The 18,531-nt window shown below is 45.0% G+C and overlaps 2 protein-coding genes across 2 annotated transcripts; both read left to right on the top strand.

Annotated features, from left to right (window-relative positions):
* The first annotated feature begins 698 nt into the window (after nt 1–698).
* On the top strand, nt 699–1,817 carry LOC130481703 (zinc finger protein 239-like). The gene has a single exon (XM_056854509.1). The coding sequence runs from the start codon at nt 699–701 to the stop codon at nt 1,812–1,814; it is 1,116 nt and encodes a 371-aa protein (XP_056710487.1). The 3' UTR covers nt 1,815–1,817.
* A 15,054-nt stretch (nt 1,818–16,871) lies between these two features.
* LOC130481806 (zinc finger protein 665-like) lies at nt 16,872–18,197 on the top strand (the record flags this gene model as incomplete). Its single annotated transcript, XM_056854624.1, has 3 exons — nt 16,872–17,017; nt 17,189–17,968; nt 18,029–18,197. Coding segments are annotated over exons 1-3 (1,095 nt in total), but the record flags the coding sequence as incomplete, so codon positions are not given.
* Nucleotides 18,198–18,531: the final 334 nt, after the last annotated feature.

Below are 18,531 nucleotides of genomic sequence, written 5' to 3' on the forward strand. Positions count from 1 at the left end.
CTATGAACAATCAGGAAGCAGCGTAATATTTGAGAGCATGGTCTTGGTAAAGCAACCTTGCTGGACCGATATGTGTACCCTTTGGATGTATTTGGTTTTCTTTTCATGGGGCCAGCAAGGAGGAACAGCCCACCTGTTCACTGAGTGTGTCTCTTCAACTCAGCTCAGCTGAAGTTTGAGTTGTTTTTTAATGTAAACTTGACAGTTTTCCCCACCATTCTTCGTTTCTTCAAGATGGAAATGCAAGTTTTATTTCTCATGTTAGAGGTGTTGGGCTGAACTCTTCAGGAGATGTTGCCCCTTAATATTCTTTGAAAGGAAGAGAGAGAATGTGGGCTAAATTGTCAAACTTCCCAGGTCAATCAGTTGCTCTGTCCCTGGGTAGAGACTCACTGATATTTTCCTTGACCTTGTGAAATCTCTTCTGGCTTGCAGTTCACATCAGAGCAGGATTTTTCTATTAGTAATGGGCATAGTGAAAGCTGTTTCCCTGTCAGTGATATTAACTCCTAATCAGTCAATAAAATCTAATGTGTCACAGAACTAGGTTCTCCACCAAGCTTTTTAACTATGTACAGACACCAAGCTTTTCTATTCTTGCATTGTCAAAAGCAGTTCACTTAGTTCATTCCCTAATTTTCAAGCATCACTTTTTTTCACAGTGTTCATGTTGGATTTTTTTTCTTTCAGCAGGGTGTATGTGGGAAGCAGTGAATGAAAAGCAAGAGCATCCAGGGACAAAGAAAGAATATATATATCCAGATGAGAAAGAGAGCTTTGAATATTGCAACGTGCTGAGGAAGGAGGAGACAAAGCATCCATATAATGGGAGCAGTAATTCTGGTCCTCTAAAGGATGGTGATTCTCATGAAATTCCATCAATTCCACAAGACACCAGGAATGAGTACCCGGCATATGAGGAAATTTCGGCTGAAAAATCAGACATTAATGACCACTGGAACTCCCATAACATAAAGAAAATATATAAATGCCTGGAGTGTGGAAAAGGCTTTGGGCAGGAGGCTAAGTTAAATTTCCATCGAAGAATTCACACAGGGGAGAAAAAATATAAATGCCTGGAGTGTGGGAAAAGCTTCAATCAGAGTGGAAATCTTACTACCCATCAAAGAATTCACACAGGGGAGAAAAAATATAAATGCCTGGAGTGTGGGAAAAGCTTCAGTCGTAGTTCATATCTTAATTCCCACCAAATAATTCACACAGGAGAGAAACCATATAAATGCCTGGTGTGTGGAAAAAGATTTAGTCAGAGTGGAAGTCTTACTTCCCATCAAAGAATTCACACAGGGGAGAAACCATATAAATGCCTGGAGTGTGGAAAAAGTTTCAGTCAGAGTTCACACCTTACTTCCCATGAAAAAGTTCACACAAAGGAGAAACCATATGAATGTTTGGAGTGTGGAAAAAGCTTTGTTCAGAGTGGAAGCCTTACTTCCCATCAAAGAATTCACACAGGGGAGAGAAAATATAAATGCCTGGAGTGTGGAAAGAGCTTCAGTTACAGTGGACACCTTACTGCCCACAAAAGAATTCACACAGGGGAGAAACCCTATAAATGCCTGGAGTGTGGGAAGAGCTTCAATCAGAGTTCACACCTTACTTCCCATAGAAGAATTCACACAGGAGAGAAAGAATATAAATGCCTGGAGTGTGGAAAAATCTTTGGGCGGAAGGATAAGTTAATTTGCCATCAAAGAATTCACACAGGGGAGAAACCTTATACGTGCCTGGAGTGTGGAAAAAGCTTCAATCAAAGTGGAAACCTTACTTCCCATCAAAGAACTCACGTATAGGAGTGCAGGGAGTGTGCAAAATTTTTGCATCAAAGCATATTGGACTGGAAATTTAGAAAGCAATGAGATTAAAAGAATACCAATAGACATCCTCAGTTAATATGGGCCTGTTTTTAAATGTATCGGCACCTCCATTTTATATTCATTTTATATTACTGTTTATACTTACCATTCCTTCCTTCCCCTTCCCCTTGGGTTAAAACATATTGAAAACACCCATCATAATATGGAGTCATTAATTAAGCCCGATTCATTAACATGTATCTCCCCTTCTTTATTTTATTTACAGAATTTGTAGCCTGCTTTTCTGCTTTCATCAGGGCTGCCAAGGTGGCTAACACATTAAAAACACACATAATACATTCTTTACAACAGTTAAAACTAGCGTGGCCCACTCTGGGTTGGGAAATTCCTGGAAATTTTGTGGATGGAGCCTGGTGATGGCGAGGTCTCTGGAGGGGAGGGACCTCAGTAGGGTACAGTGCTATAGAGATCACCTTCTAAAGCAGCCATTTCCCCCAGGGGAACTGATCTCTGTAATCCTGAGACCAGTTGTAGTTCTGGGAGATTTCCAGCCACCACCTGGAGACTGGCAACCCTAATTAAAACGAAACACACTCCATTCAAACAATGAAACCAAGGTAAATTACACATACAGTACAATATACATAAATACATACATAAAAAGGATAATTTCCATTCCAGGAGATTTAAGTCCATAGCAAAGAAACTTTAAAGTTGATGTTGTGGAATATACCAGGCTAGGCCAAGAAATCTTGCAATCAGGAGTAGGTCCAGAATCAAAAAACTTTATTATCATCTTCTTCAAGAGCCTTGGTACACCAAACTAATTGATTTCCCTGGATATGGGAGAGATGAAATTGAAAGTTAATTGGCTCAATTTATTCTGCTCTTCCAGCATTCCATAGGAAACTAAGGGTACTTTCAGATTTTCACTAACCCTCGTTTCTGTCTGTTGCTACCCCGACTCTGTGTAGACTGGTTTGGGGATGACGGTTATGAACAGCATTTACATCCATTTATGAACATCAATTGAAGCACTGTTCTTGTTTCAAACTGCCATTTCTTCTGGCACTGCCCTTTTTTTTAACGGTTCCAACTTTTGTGAAATGCAATATACTACTACGGTGATACGGTGTTTGAAAGTTTGCAGTTGTCAGGTTTTCATATAAAAACCAGTAATTAAGCACTGATGGGTGATTCAGTATGTTGCTAACCAAAGTTTCCCCCCCTCCACTGAGACTAATGTATTAGAGGTTTGCAGCAGGTTTGCTTTTGCTGATCAACCTACTTCTTTCATGTCACTTGACTCAGTGCCTTTGACTGTATCCAGTTGACTGCTGTTTAGCCACATAGCCTGTGAATTGTGAGCGCCAACTGGCCAGTACGTGACCTGTTGCCAAGAGTGTCTTTAACCCAGGCATAGATTTCACAGTGGCTAAATATTTCTTTGGGGGTTGAAGCTAGGCGGACGTTTTCCAGTATGTTTCACACAGTGCAGGACATGCCACCATCAGCAGTGCGCTTGATTTTTATAATATGATTTTGTGCGGCTTTCATCGTTCTGACCAGAGATCCAAGCTGTATGTTCCAAGCAGAGTGTCCTCAGCAGATTGTAGGAGCTCATCCGTGAGGCCACATGGGCCAATCACGGGCAGTCCCTTGTCACTGGTGGGTGCACCTACACACAGCAACTTCTGGTGTCAAAACTTCATTATGATCTGTTGGAAGGATGAACAGTATGTACATTTTTCATATGTGCCGTGCAACTCTGTTTGAAATTGTGGAGGCCCTTAAGACAGCAGTTGCAACACATTGATACCCACATGCATTCTGCAGTTCCAGTGGAAGAACGAAAAACAATTACTGTATGCTGACTTGCAAATTGCCCTGATCCCGACAGACTAGGCTGGCCCAATCTCATCAGGTCTCAGACGTTAAGCGGGGTCAGACCTGGTTAGTACCTGGATAGCAGACTACCAAGGGAGTCCGGAGTCACTACATAGAGGTAGGCAATGGCAAACCATCTTTGGACATCTTGCTTTGAAAACCCTACCAGGTCACCATAAGTTGACTTCTTGATGGCACTTTCCACCACGTCTTGCAAATCAAGACTGACAGAGTTAAACCTCCTGAATGAGCACAGTACATAACAGATCACAGACAGAAGGTGAAAGTGTGTATAATGCTGTGTTGCATTTATTGTGCTGTATAGTCCTTGTTATGCTAGATATACTGTTACTGCCTCATTACATTTTATTAGGCGATACCTGTTTCAATTGCAATTCCAGGTAAAAAAGGTAAAGGTCCCCTGTGCAAGCACCGGGTCATTCCTGACCCACGGGGTGACGTCACATCCCGATGTTTCCAAGGCAGACTTTGCGGGGTGGTTTGCCAGTGCCTTCCCCAGTCATCTTCTCTTTACCCCCAGCAAGGTACAAAATATGAAATTAATGCTTTTGATTTTAATGCTGTAATTTTCTTTCACAAAGAGCCCCGTGGCTCAGAGTGCTACTGCAGTCAAAGTTCTGCTCACGATTTGAGTTCGATCCCAACGGAAGTCGATTTCAGGAAGCCTGTTCAAGGTTAACTCAGCCTTCTTCTGAGTTCGGTAAAACGAGTACCCAGCTTACTGGGGGTAAAGTGTAGACAACTGGGGAAGGCAATAGCAAACCATACATAGTCTAGGAAACATCATGATATAATGTCACCCCATGGGTCAATAATCACCTGGTGCTTGCACAGGGGACTACTTTTATCTTTTAATTTTCTTTCAACCGAATTTGCATTTGAGAGTTCCCTTGAGTATTGTCCTGTATAATATTCCCTCTCGTACCATGGTCGTATTTGTTGTGTGTGATGACATGTTACCTGGAGTTGAAAGTGACAAATTAATGTAGACAATCATTGAAGCGTAATAAAGTTACCTCCTTCGGAGACAAGGATGTAGCCCACACTCATTTCCCAACAAAATGCAGATGTGATGCTTTGTAGGAGGGGTACCTAACCTTTTTGAGGTTGCGGGCACATGTAGAGTTCTGACACGGCATGGTGGGCGTAGCATTAAAATGGCTGCTGCAGGAGGCTGAGTCAGCCACAAAACGATTGCCATAGCTTAACTTCAGCAACACAGTGTAGATGGTTGTGCCGTGGTAGCAGCTGCTGCCAAAGCAACATTTTAAAAAATCTACACAGCCAAACAAATCTCTAATAATAATTCAGTAGCCTCTGAAACTATTAAGCTAATACCAATATTTGTTTTTATAGAATGGAGGTTTTGTAGATCTCTGAACCACACCAGAACGGCCTGTTCCTGTGATAAATGTGGATACGGAAACACCAATGAACTCTTGCGTAACCCCTGCTTTCCACATTTAGTAGAAGCCTGTCCTCGGCTCTGGCTTCAGTGTTCCCTTTCATTGGCACCTGCAAAGGGATAGCAGAGTGCAATGGAAATTGGTTGCGTGCAGTGCCCCGTAACTGGAGATTATAGTGGTCAGCCTTTTCCAAAAGTGTGTGAAGACAGGGTGATGAGGTGCTGCTTTAAGTAGAAATTAATTTTGCATCTCCATTGGGGAGAAAGGCAGGGTATGACATAAAATTATAAATCTAGTTTTGGCAAGATCTTGGGGGAAAGGAATGATTGCTGCTTCATCCGGTATTGCTTCTCTTTTGGCAGCACGCAGAATGACTCATTAGCTCAAGGAGCTAATGGGTTAGCAGGCAGTCCTAAAGTAAAGCTATGGCCACCAGGTTCAGGAGGATGACAGGAGTTACAGCACCAAAAAGGAATTAAATTGCAACATCTTGGCCCAGGTTATGTGCCACCCCTGCCCCAATAGTAGCAGCCAGTGTCTCCTGATTCAATGGCTCTTTCACTTAATAGGCAGTATGGAGCACGGGCAGGATGGTGCTGCTGCAGTCTTGTTGGTGGCTTCCTAGAGGCACCTGGTTGGCCCCTGTGTGGACAGACTGCTGGACTTGATGGGCCTTGGTCTGATCCAGCATGGCTTTTCTTACGTTCTAATGAGAAAGTAAGAGGAAAAGGCAGGAGAGGAAAATCCCTTCACATCAAATAATTACACTATTCCATATCAAAGGATGCAGCAATATTGGGCCTCTAGAGGCACCTGGTTGGCCACTGTGTGAACAGACTGCTGGACTTGATGGGCCTTGGTCTGATCCAGCAGGGCCTTTCTTATATAAGCAGCCGTTCACTAGTTTAGAATAGCATAGAATATTAATTTTATTTATACCCTGTCTTTCCTTGGCAGGATTGGGCTCAGCGAAGCTAACACCATACACAATACAAAATGTTTACATACAGTTAAAACAATGCTCTCTCTCTCTCTCTCTCACCTCATACAGCCTTGAGTAGAAAATAAAGGAATAAAAATGCCTTAGTGTTATTCTTTTGGTATTTAATTATTGTCCCGGAGGTTGGCAACCCTAGATGGGCCGCCCTCCTTCCCTCTTGCTACGTTTTCAGGTAAGTTGAGGGGGGGGGATCCTCGTGCACCGTGGAGGGCTAGTGACATGGGACAGCCTGAACGTCATTTTAAAACATATTTTAAATCATTGTGTGTACACTGAACCATCAGAAAGCAAAGGTGTAACTATCTCACCAGAATACCTGAAACAGCTGTTAAACAAGAGCAACAACAAACAAACAATGGCAGGCTTTCAGTCTCCACCTATGATGCAGTGTACACTATTATTATTTTTTAGGTGAGAGGAAACATTGAAAGCAGGCAGCACGGATCTGCCTGCATGCTGGCTCAAAGGGTCCGTTTTTTGGATCAGTCTGGATATGGGATGTCCTGACAAGGGATACTCTACCTGTATATACCTTCGAAGTCTTTCCCCTCCCCAAACCTCACCTCCTCAGGCTCCACCTCCAAAATCTCCAGGTATTTCTCATCCCGGGGCTGGCCACCCTAATACTCAACATATGTAAAGTTGATCAACATCTGCCTTATGAGCCAAGAAAGCAAAATAGGCACAGAAATTGCCGATGAAATCTTACCACAGAAGAACCACTAAGGATTGCTTATGATTCTAGCAGAACTGAGTCTCAGTCTAACAAAGGAGTATACAAGTGGTAGAGAAAAGAAGCCTAATTCATCCAAGATTCACTCTGTAGGTACATTGGGGAGAAAAGCGCTAGGAACTTGTTTCTTTTTTCCCCTCAGAAAAGTCCTTGTTTCCCTCTCTAGAATCATCCTTCAGTGTATGGACATGGAGAGACAGTTGCCACAAGGTGAACAGCAGAGAGAAAAGGAAAGGATGCACGTGTTCGTGTGTTGGTGAAGTGTATACATTTCCTCCTCTAATATTGCCTCTAACATTGCCTGCACAACTGAACCAGTTTGGTTTCTAGTGGGGCTGGGAAGTATTGGTTTCGAAATAATAATTCATTTGAATCATCTTCTTTCAGTACACTACAAGATTCCCCCCCCCCAAAAAAAAACCCTGAGTGGAGTCCCTAAGGGCCAAAGCAGGACTACAGCTGAACATCAAGAAAACAAAAGTAATGACTACAGGAGAATTACACAACTTTAAGGTTGACAATGAGGAAATTGAAATTGTTCAAGACTTTCTATTCCTTGGCTCCACCATCAACCGAAAGGGAGACTGCAGCCAAGAAATCAGAAGGAGATTGAGACTGGGAAGGGCAGCCATGAAGGAGCTAGAAAAGATTTTGAAGTGTAAGGATGTGTCACTGGCCACCAAGACTAGATTACTTCTTGCCATAGTATTCCCCATTACTATGTATGGGTGTGAAAGCTGGACAGTGAAGAAAGCTGATAGGAAGAAAATAGATCCCTTTGAAATGTGGTGTTGGAGGAGAGTGTTACGGATTCCGTGGACTGCCAAAAAAACCAATCAGTGGGTTCTAGATCAAATCAAGCCTGAACTGACCCTAGAAGCTAAAATGATTAAACTGAGGCTGTCGTATTTTATTCACGTCATGAGACGGGAAGAGTCACTGGAAAAGACAGTCAGGCTAGGAAAGGTTGAGGGCAGCAGGAAAAGAGGAAGACCCAACAAGAGATGGATTGACTCAATAAAGGAAGCCACAGCCTTCAATTTGTAAGATCTGAGCAAGGCTGTCAAAGACAGGACATTTTGGAGGACTTTCATTCATAGGGTCGCCATAAGTCGGAAGTGACTTGATGGCACTTAACACACACACACACAAATACACACACACACATTTTCTGCACTAACCAAACTTAAGGCCAGTTCCATGTCTGAGGAGGATATAAGTTTTCTGAACAAATTCAACAAAATCACTTTAGGTTCTAGAGGGATATTGCAACCTAATATTTGATTAATTAATTGAATCCCATATTGCCCAAAGGGTTGAATTTTACAGCAGGACCAGAAAATATATATTAAATCAGCATAAGACATGTTATATGTGGCTGTGGAAAATGCCATCAGGTCACAGCTGACTTGTGACAACATATGGGAAGTAGGGCTTCCACTTTCACTGAAGCATTTGCTTCACCACCTCAGGTCTCAGATTTATACACATGCCAGAACGGGGCTACATCTCATCTTCTGTTCAGCATTCTGATACGGAAAAGACCCTACAGGTGAGGTGCTTTCCACCCAGGGACAGTGTGGTTCGGCTGCCCTATCAGCGTAGCAGTGACAGAGTCTCCACATGGCATTTCCCCCCATAGTTCCCTTTGCCAGACACTAGTGAAACTTCCCTACAGATATTGGCAATGCTCAGAGCTGAGATTGCTCAGAGTAAGACAAGGAAAAGTTGAGGGCAGCAGGAAAAGAGGAAGACCAAACGAGATGGATTGACTCAATAAAGGAAGCCACAGCCTTCAATTTGCAAGATCTGAGCAAGGCTGTCAAAGATAGGACATTTTGGAGGACTTTCATTCATAGGGTCGGCATGAGTCGGAAGCGACTTGACGGCACTTAACACACACATAAGGGCTCAGCTTTAAAATGAAATTTGGTTTGCTTGTGGCTTTAACAGGAAACAAGTTTAGAATCACATTAACAGTTACTGAAACGTCTTTGTACAGTAAGCAGCAGTTATGTAGTATGTTTTTGAGTGCTCTGAACACATTATGTCAGTAATGCTTACAAGAGCTCTTTGGGGAAAGGCTGGTCCTGTTGTCTCTTAGTTGCTAATAGTGGCTAAAATTGACATAATGGCTGCTTCTGCCTAAGGTGACCCAGCAAAGGGGGCTGAGCAGAGTTTATCACCAGATAATCATAGAGTTGGAAGGGACCACCAGGGTCATCTAGTCCAACCCCCTGCACAATGCAGGACATTCCAAACTACCTCCGCCCTCCCCCCCAGTGACCCCTACTCCATGCCCAGAAGATGGCCAAGATGCCCTCCCTCTCATCATCTGCTTAAGGTAATAGAATCAGCATTGCTGACAGATGGCCATCTAACCTCTTCTTAAAAGCCTCCAGGGAAGGAGAGCTTACCACCTCCCGAGGACTTCCTGATTTGCAGCTCTTGGGGACTATATATCTCATACCAGCTCTCTAAGGTCATGTTAGAGACCTGATGAATCACACCAGGGGTGGGGACGGTGGCTTTGTGGTAGAACATCCACATTACATGCAGAAGATGATGAGAGGGAGGGCATCTTGGCCATCTTCTGGTCACTAGGGGTGTGGGGGGGAGGTAGTTGTGAATTTCCTGCATTGTGCAGGGGGTTGGACTTGATGGCCCTGGTGGTCCCTTCCAACTCTAGGATTCTAAGGTCCCGGGTTTAATAGATGGATCAGATAATGTAAAAATGTAATTATTCATTAACAGTTCATAAAAGTCAACACAAGTTATGCACTCGTTTAAAGGAGATGTTGATTATATATGTATATTATAAATGTTGGTTATATATGTATATATAAAGAGGAAAAAAAGTATATAATATAAGGGGGTGTCATTTTGTCCTCTTGCCGCCCCCCCCCCCTCACAAAATGTACATCCGGCCCTGCAGGGATGTTGTGGAGCTTATCTGGACCAAGATGTTCCGATTCCCTTTGTTTTTGGCACTTCAACTCCTGCCATCATCCTGAAGCAGGCGGCCAAGGTTGAGACTCCCAGCTTTATTTTCTGACTAATTGTGTCTGCCACAAACAGAAAGATGGGTTGCAGATTCCCTTGATACACCGCCTCTCTCCAAAGTAAACAAACAAACAAACAAACACTTTGGTTGTCTACATATTTATACTTTTGCACAGATCCTTTCAAAGCGGGCCGCTTCCTTTGATGTGGGATGCCCTGTTTTATTTGATGTTACGCGCTTTTTCTCTCCGGTCTTTTCCTCGGAGGCTCCCTTGGCTTTCTCTCTCCCGGGTCCCTTGGACTGGGTGAAATGCTTTCTTTTTTTAAAAAAAAATTTTTTTTATTGGTTTTTATAATACAAATTTTCCATGTTAACAAACAACAATGAAAGTTATCTGAAAATCTAAATCATAACTAGTATAGTTGTAATTATTTAAGCACTCAATAAAATAAAAAATAAAGGAAAATGTTCTGACTTCCCCTTCACCTCCGTCCGCCTCTTAATAAAGTGTTCTATCCCATCGTGATATGATCTGATCTTAATTATTCTTATATCTCAATTAAATTTCAATTACAATAGTCTGTTAATATAATCAATTACACTTCTTTATATTAATAGTGTCATCTAGATCAGATTAAAAAGTACTCTTCCAATTCCCCCAGCCCTAATTCATATTCACAATATCTCATCCAAGCCTCCCATCTGGGTGAAATGCTTTCTAAGGGGTTAAAGTGAAAGAGTCTGCAGTCCTAGAGAGGCACATATGAGGGGGGGAGAGAAGGGGCGGGTGGGCGATAAAACCATTTCCGGCTTCCTCCCACCTTTGCAGAAGCGTATTTGAGTTGATTGGAGGTTTCTTTATTGGTTGGAAGGAATTTGGTGAGTTCCCGAGGGGCTTTGGAGGGAGCAATATGGGGTGCAGGTGGTGATGCAAGACCCAATGCAGAGAGAAAGGAGGGGGGGATGTGGGGGGTGGGCTGCAATGCAAGATGCAAAGCAGAGGGAAAGGAGGGGGGAGATGTGGGGGGTGGGCTGCAATGCAAGATGCAAAGCAGAGGGAAGGGGGGTGGGCTGCAATGCAAGATGCAAAGCAGAGGGAAAGGAGGGGGAGATGTGGGGAGTGGGCTGCAATGCAAGACCCAAAGCAGTGGGAAAGGAGGGGGGAGATGTGGGGGGTGGGCTGCAATGCAAGATGCAAAGCAGAGGGAAAGGAGGGGGGAGATGTGGGGGGTGGGCTGCAATGCAAGACCCAAAGCAGTGGGAAAGGAGGGGGGAGATGTGGGGGGTGGGCTGCAATGCAAGATGCAAAGCAGAGGGAAGGGAGGGGGGAGATGTGGGGGGTGGGCTGCAATGCAAGACCCAAAGCAGTGGGAAAGGAGGGGGGAGATGTGGGGGGTGGGCTGCAATGCAAGATGCAAAGCAGAGGGAAAGGAGGGGGGAGATGTGGGGGGTGGGCTGCAATGCAAGACCCAAAGCAGTGGGAAAGGAGGGGGGAGATGTGGGGGGTGGGCTGCAATGCAAGATGCAAAGCAGAGGGAAAGGAGGGGGAGATGTGGGGGTGGGCTGCAATGCAAGATGCAAAGCAGAGGGAAGGGAGGGGGGAGATGTGGGGGGTGGGCTGCAATGCAAGATGCAAAGAGGAGGGAAAGGAGGGGAGAGATGTGGGGGGCGGGCTGCAATGCAAGACCCAAAGCAGAGGGTAAGAGAGGCATCTCTGAATTGTTGCAGGCATGTATAGGGTGGCGGGTCTGTAACATTTGTCTGAGTCGGGGTACTCACGATCTAGGCAGGTCAACTATGAGGAAACCTGCCATGTGAAAGCTTTGGAAAACACCTTAGCTGTGGGATCTTTTCAGCGTCAGAGTGCTGGACAGACGATGAGGCGTGACCGCTATCCAGCATGTGTAAAAGTCTGAGACTCCGACATTGTCCATCTGTGCAGAAGGATGAGGTGGTGACGGGGAATGTGTTCCTTTAGGCCCTTAGAATCATAGAGTTGGAAGGGACCACCAGGGTCATCTAGTCCAACCTCCTGCACAATGCAGGAATTTCACAACTACTTCCCCCAAACACACCCAGTGACCCCTACTCCATGCCCAGAAGATGGCCAAGATGCTCTCCCTCTCATGAACTGCCTAAAGTCATAAAATCAGCAATGCTGACAAATGGCCATCTCTCTCTGTGTGTAAAGTGCCTTCAAATCACAGCCGACTTATGGCGACCCCTTTTGGGGTTTTCATGGCAAGAGACTAACAGAGGTTGTTTGCCAGTGCCTTCCTCTGCACAGCAACCCTGGTATTCCTTGGTGGTCTCCCATCCAAATACTAACCAGGGCTGACCCTGCTTAGCTTCTGAGATCTGATGAGATCAGGCTAGCCTGGGCCATCCAGGTCAGGGCAATGGCCATCTGCTTAAAAACCTCCAGGGAAGGAGCATTTACCACCTCCCGAGGAAGCCTGTTCTCCTGCTTGCTCCATGTATGGATTCAGGATGTCTTCCCTTGAGGCCATGAGTGGAGGAAGGCATATTGGGATGCTTCCTTGTGTTCAAATCTCCCTGCCACAGGAAAGGATCATGGCCAGGTCAGGCAGAGAGGGCAGAGGCTTTTTCCTTGTGATGCTAGTTTTCCAGGTGCAGAGAGTTTTCCCATTATACAAAGGATCCATTGTCGTTGGAACATTTACGGTTTTAATCTCCCACCTGCAGCCTCAATTCAGGTGGTCGAACCAGCTTACAATTTCCTTCCCTTCCTCTCCCCACAACGGACACCTTGTGAGGTAGGTGGGGATGAGAGTTCAGAGGAAACTGTGATTTGCCCAAGGTCACCCAGCTGGCTTCGTGTGTAGACGTGGGGAAACTAACCCATTTCACCAGATGGGAGTCTGCCGCTTATGTGGAGGAGTGGGGAATCATACCCATTTCTCCAGATTAGAGTCCGCCGCTCCTAACCACCACACCACACTGGCATCCCAGGGCTCTGCCAACCCATGACCATTGTAAGAAGAAGAGTTGGTTATTCAGGTATAGTATTGGTTGAGTATTCAGGTCTTGTATCTTTCTGTAAATATTCAGGAATATCTGGGCATTTTAAAGATCCCAGGCCAGTTTTTAAAACCTTTAACAGATTTCCCAGGCAACGAGAGGGTGACTCCAGGCTGGCTTGGGAAAGGTGGCTCCCAGCTGGCACAATTCTTACCCAGCCCTGGGGAGGCAACTCCTGGCTGGCAAAACCAGGTGCAGGGTCTGGTTGGCTTCTTGTCCTTTCATCCCTCCTCTTTGGGGGCAGAGCCTTTTTCCATAGTTGTTTTTAGCTCCTAGTTGGCAGGCCTGCGAGTAGGATGGAGGCACCTTGTTCAGGAGTTTGTAGGATTGGACTCCAATTTGCATGAAATTTTGGGGGGGTGACTTTAAGGGACAGTCAGTATAAGCTGCAATTTTGGTGTCATGTGGTTGAAAAACCGCCTCTCCAGGACCCTGAGAAAGATCTCCCATAAGGATTAATGGTACAGGATTTAATCCTGAAATCTCAGAAAAACCAAATCCCAGAATGGTACTGGGGGACCCGAATTCCACCGAATTGTGGGTATTTATTCCATTCCTGAAATCTGAATCCAAAAAATATTGCTTTTTTTTTCCAGTTGCACATTCCTAGGCTCCCCTGCCCCTGTATAGGATGGCTGGCTGAGGGGAGAGAGAAGTGAGGCCAAACTAGGTTGCCAGTCAACCAGCAGGAGGGTTGGGATATGGGGTTGCGCTGTCACCAGTGTCGCTAAATCACTTCTGGGGGAAACCCAAAAGTGATGTAGGGCAGTTCTAGGAATTGCTGGAAACTCTATGGTAAAGCAAAGGGCTGCCAGTGGGAGACATGCCCCTGTAGCAGGAGGCCTATAAGCACGAAGCCTAACACTCCTGAGCCTTCCTAGATCAAATGCTGTATTTTGAACTGCGCCCAGAAGCCAATCTGGAGAGTCACTCAAAGGACTAGCAGAGAAAATGTGTCTATTCTATTCTCACCCTCCCAGGCAGCAGCAGAAAGAGACCCTGGATGCCTTCTCTGCCGTCTGCTCCATGTGATGAAGAGAAAAGAGCTGCCATGCCATCATCTCAGGTATGGAGGGCACGGGGTCACTGGGGACAGATGCAGCAGGGGGCAGGTATGCTTCCTTCTCTGTTGCAAGGATCAGGGGATTAGCTCCTTCCTCTTGGTTCTGGGGCTGGAAGATGTTGAGGCTGCCCTCTGGGGAGACAGGAATATGTTCACCCCTGACATAGATGGCAGGTCCAGAGAAGCTCAAACAGGGCCATTAATTTCCCACAGAAAAACGTGTTTTTTTACTATACAGGCATCTCTGGACTGATCCCCATAAAACTGCAAGAGTCCAGTAGCACCTTAAAGACTAACAAAAATATTTTCTGGTAGGGTATGAGCTTTCGTGAGCCACACCTCACTTCTTCGGATACAGCTAGAATGTGAATCCATCGGTCTTTAAGTAGAGCAACAGTATGTAAATGTGAATAGCAGGCTTGATGGGATTAGGTGTGATATGCAGAAGAGTCTGTGATGTCCAGGGGAGAGATGGGTGTGGAGAAATCAGCATTGGTAATGGGCCATGAATGTGGCTCACGAAAGCTCATACCCTACCAGAAAATATTTTTGTTAGTCTTTAAGGTGCTACTGGACTCTTGCCCTTTTTGACTACTGCAAACAGACTAACACGGCTACCCACTGTGAATTATCCCCTAAAACTGTTATCCCCATAAGACTGCTGTGCTATCCCTGTGACTGCGGACAGCCTCTGTGGCCCTGAGGTGCCACCAAGGAGGACTGGGGGGGACCCAAATGTCCCCACAGGATTCTTCTCCCAGGATTCTTTGTACTGGTCCTCCAGTACTAATGAACTGTCTTAGTTTTTAGCTCCTTCCCCATGGACCAGCTTTCCAGTGACGTAAAGAAATGCTTCTTCCTTCTTCTTGCAGGGTGGGGTGTCCTTTGAAGAGGTGGCTGTGTATTTCACCCAGGGGGAGTGGACCCTGCTGCACCCAGCCCAAAGAGCTCTGTACAAGGAAGTCATGCTGGAGAACTTTGGGAATGTGGCCTCTCTGGGTGAGGATCTTTTTCTCCAGTCAGCGTGGTGTAGTGGTTAAGAGTGGCAGACTCTTAATCTGAAGAGCCGGGTTTGATTCCCCACTCCTCCACATGAAGCCTGCTGGGTGGCCTTGGGTTAGTTACACTTCTCTCCGAACTCTTTCAGCTCCACCAATCCCACAAAGTGTCTGTTGTGGAGAGAGGAAGGGAAGGTGACTGTTTGAGATCCCTTAAGCCAGTTTGAGATCCCTTTAAGGAAGAGAAAATTGGGGTATAAAAACCAACTCTTCTTCTTCTCCTGGGCCATATCCTTTCTGCAAGGAAGTCCGTTATGAGGAAAGACATGGTCAAGCAGTCTGCCCTGGACCCGATGGCTGATCTCTGCCACCCTCCATGATCCGTCATCTGATGTAGGAGGGGTTCTGCGCTCTTCTTGTGGAGAGGAAGCCCCAGCCTGGCAGTCCTGTGCTTGGACCACCTGAGAGGGCATCAGAAGAGGTGCCAGGGGATGCTGGTCTGGAGAAGGTGGGGCGGCCTGAGCAGGGCCCTCCCCCCAGGCTGGGCCTTGCCTTATCCAGGCTGAAAGGTGGCTGTGGAGGGAACTCTGATGGCTTCTCTGCCACTATGCTGAGTTCTCAGCTGGCATTTGAACACATGAAGCTGCCTTATACTGAATCAGACCCTTGGTCCATCAAAATCAGTATTGTCTACTCAGACTGGCAGTGGCTCTCCAGGGTCTCAGGCAGAGGTCTTGCGCATCACCTGCTTGCCTAGTCCCTTTAACTGGAGATGCCAGGGATTGAACCTGGGACTTTCTTCATGCCAAGCAGATGCTCTACCACTGAGCCACGGCCCCTCCCTTTCCATTTCAGCTTGGCAGGGAGTTTGCACAGAACTTCTAATGCCAGATGGATGATGCTGGGTCACCCACACTCCACCCCTGTTTTCTGCCTTAGAAAATCTTATGTTTTCTGCAACCATATTTCTCTGGAGGGACAGAGACAGCTGGGTTGGAATAGCTGGATTTATACGCACAGAGAAGAATCATAACGCTATTTGTTCTCCCTAATGAACAGGCCCTCTGATTCCCAAACCTGACCTCATATCCTGGCTGGAAAAGGCGGGAGAGCTGTTTCTCCTAGGCACTGATGAAGACGAAGGATTGGCAGGTAGCTGCTTAGATATCTGTCAAGGGACGGTGTGTTGCCTGCGCTTCCTTCCAAGGGCTGGTAGATTTCCATGGCCTTCTTTATCCTCACAGTTTGAGCTTCTCCACAAAAGAGCTTGGAGCATAGAGTTGGGAGAGTTGAAGTTGTCCCTGTAGATCCTGGCCGTATGAGAATAGGCAGTCTCCTTCTCCCAAATCACATTTTTCCCTGTTCTAATCCAATGTTTTCCACTTGGAGAGCCAGAGGCTTTCAGGCAAGAGTTTTTCCCAGCCCTGTTTCTCCTGAGACTCCTTTAACTGGAGATGCCAGGCCTCGATCGAGGGATGTTGTACCTCTCTCACATAGTTTAGTTCATTAACTAATTTTCAAGCTCCTTTTTTACCATGTTAATATTATGTTTCTCTTTGTTTCAGCAGGAGGTGTGTGGGAGTCAGCAAATGGAAAAAAAGAGCATCCACTGATGGAGAAAAAAGATACATATTCAGATGTGAATGACAACTTTGAATATTGTGATGCCCTCAAGAAACAAAAGAGGAAACATTCATATAATGGGAGGAATAATTCCAGTCCTTTAAATGGTGGTGAATCTCATGAAATTCTGCTAATTCCAAAAATATACAAAAAAGACAACACGAAGAAGTGCCCTGCAAGCAAGGAAAAGGTTCATGGAAAATCAGACATCAATATGCTTTTGAACACTCATAACAGAAAGAAAATATACAGATGCATGGAGTGTGGGAAAAGCTTTGGACAGAAAGGCAGCCTAACTTCTCATCAAAGAATTCACACTGGGCAGAAACCATATAAATGCCTGGAGTGTGGAAAAACCTTCAGTGAGAGTGGAAACCTTACTTCTCATCAAAGAATTCACACAGGACAAAGACCTTATAAATGCCTGGTGTGTGGAAAAAACTTCATTCACAGATCACACCTCAGTTCCCATGAAAGAATTCATACAGGGGAGAAACCATACAAATGCCTGGAGTGTGGAAAATGCTTCCGTGAGAGTGGAAGCCTTACTTACCATCACAGAATTCACACAGGGGAGAAACCGTATAAATGCCTGGAGTGTGGAAAAAGCTTTGGACAGAAAGGCAGCCTAACTTCCCATAAAAAAATTCATAGAGAGGAGAAAAGATATAAATGCTTGGAGTGTGGAAAAAGCTTCCATAAAAGTGGAAACCTTACTTCCCATCAAAGAATTCACACAGGGGAAAAACCATATGAATGCTTAGAGTGCGGGAAAAGTTTCAGTTACAATGTAAGCCTTACATTCCATCAAAGAATTCACACAGGGGAGAAGCCATATAAATGCCAGGATTGTGGAAAAAGCTTCAGAGATAGTGGAGCACTGATTGTCCATCAAAGGGTTCACACAGGGGAGAAACCATATAAATGTCTGGAGTGTGGGAAGAGCTACAGTCAGAGTGGGAAACTTAGCATCCACCAAAGAATTCACACAGGGGAGAAGAAATATAAATGCCTAGAATGTGGAAAAAGCTTCAGCTGCAGTGGAAGCCTTACTGTCCATCAAAGAATTCACACAGGAGAGAAACCATATAAATGCTTGGAGTGTGGCAGAAGCTTCAGTCAGAGTGGAAAGTTTACTGTCCATCAAAGAATTCACACAGGGGATAAGCCATATAAATGCCTCGAGTGTGGAAAAGGCTTTTTCCAGAGTGGAAACCTTACTGCCCATCAAAGAATTCACACAGGGGAGAAACCATACAAGTGTATGGAGTGTGGGAAAAGCTTCAGTGAGAGTGGAAGCCTTACTTCCCATCAACGAATTCACACAGGGGAGAAACCATACAAATGTTTGGAGTGTGGGAAAAGCTTCCATAACATTGGAAGCTTTGCTGTTCATCAAAGAATTCACACAAGAGTGAAACCATATATATGCCTGGAGTGTGGAAAAAGCTTTAGTCAAAGTGGACACCTTACTGTCCATCAAAGAATTCATACAGGGGAGAAACCATATAAATGCCTAGAGTGTGGGAAAACCTTCAGAGAAAGTGGACACCTTACCATTCATCAAAGAATTCACACCGGGGAGAAAAAATATAAATGCCTGGAATGTGGAAAAATCTTCAGTCGGAGTTCACATTTTACTTCCCACCTTAAGAAATTACACTGAGGAGAAACCATAGAAATGAATTTAGTGTGGAAAACCTTTTCATCAAAGAAAGTGGATCAGAAGATTAGTAAGCATACATAATTTAGCTAGGCTGACTAAATTGTTCAGTGATTTAAAAAGACAGCACTGTTATCACCATTAAAATCCCACATTAAACAACTTAGTTTACACATTCTGTTATGTGGTGGAATTCCTGACCCCCAAGTGCAAGCCATAAGAGAATGCCTGTGTATGGGGCAGGTGTTCATCT

This window comes from Euleptes europaea, chromosome 1 (genome assembly GCF_029931775.1).
Source record: "Euleptes europaea isolate rEulEur1 chromosome 1, rEulEur1.hap1, whole genome shotgun sequence".
NCBI lineage: Eukaryota > Metazoa > Chordata > Lepidosauria > Squamata > Sphaerodactylidae > Euleptes > Euleptes europaea.

Coding starts and splice junctions, on each gene's coding strand:
- LOC130481703 (XM_056854509.1), top strand. CDS start 699: ATGTGGGAAGCAGTGAATGAAAAGCAAGAGCATCCAGGGACAAAGAAA.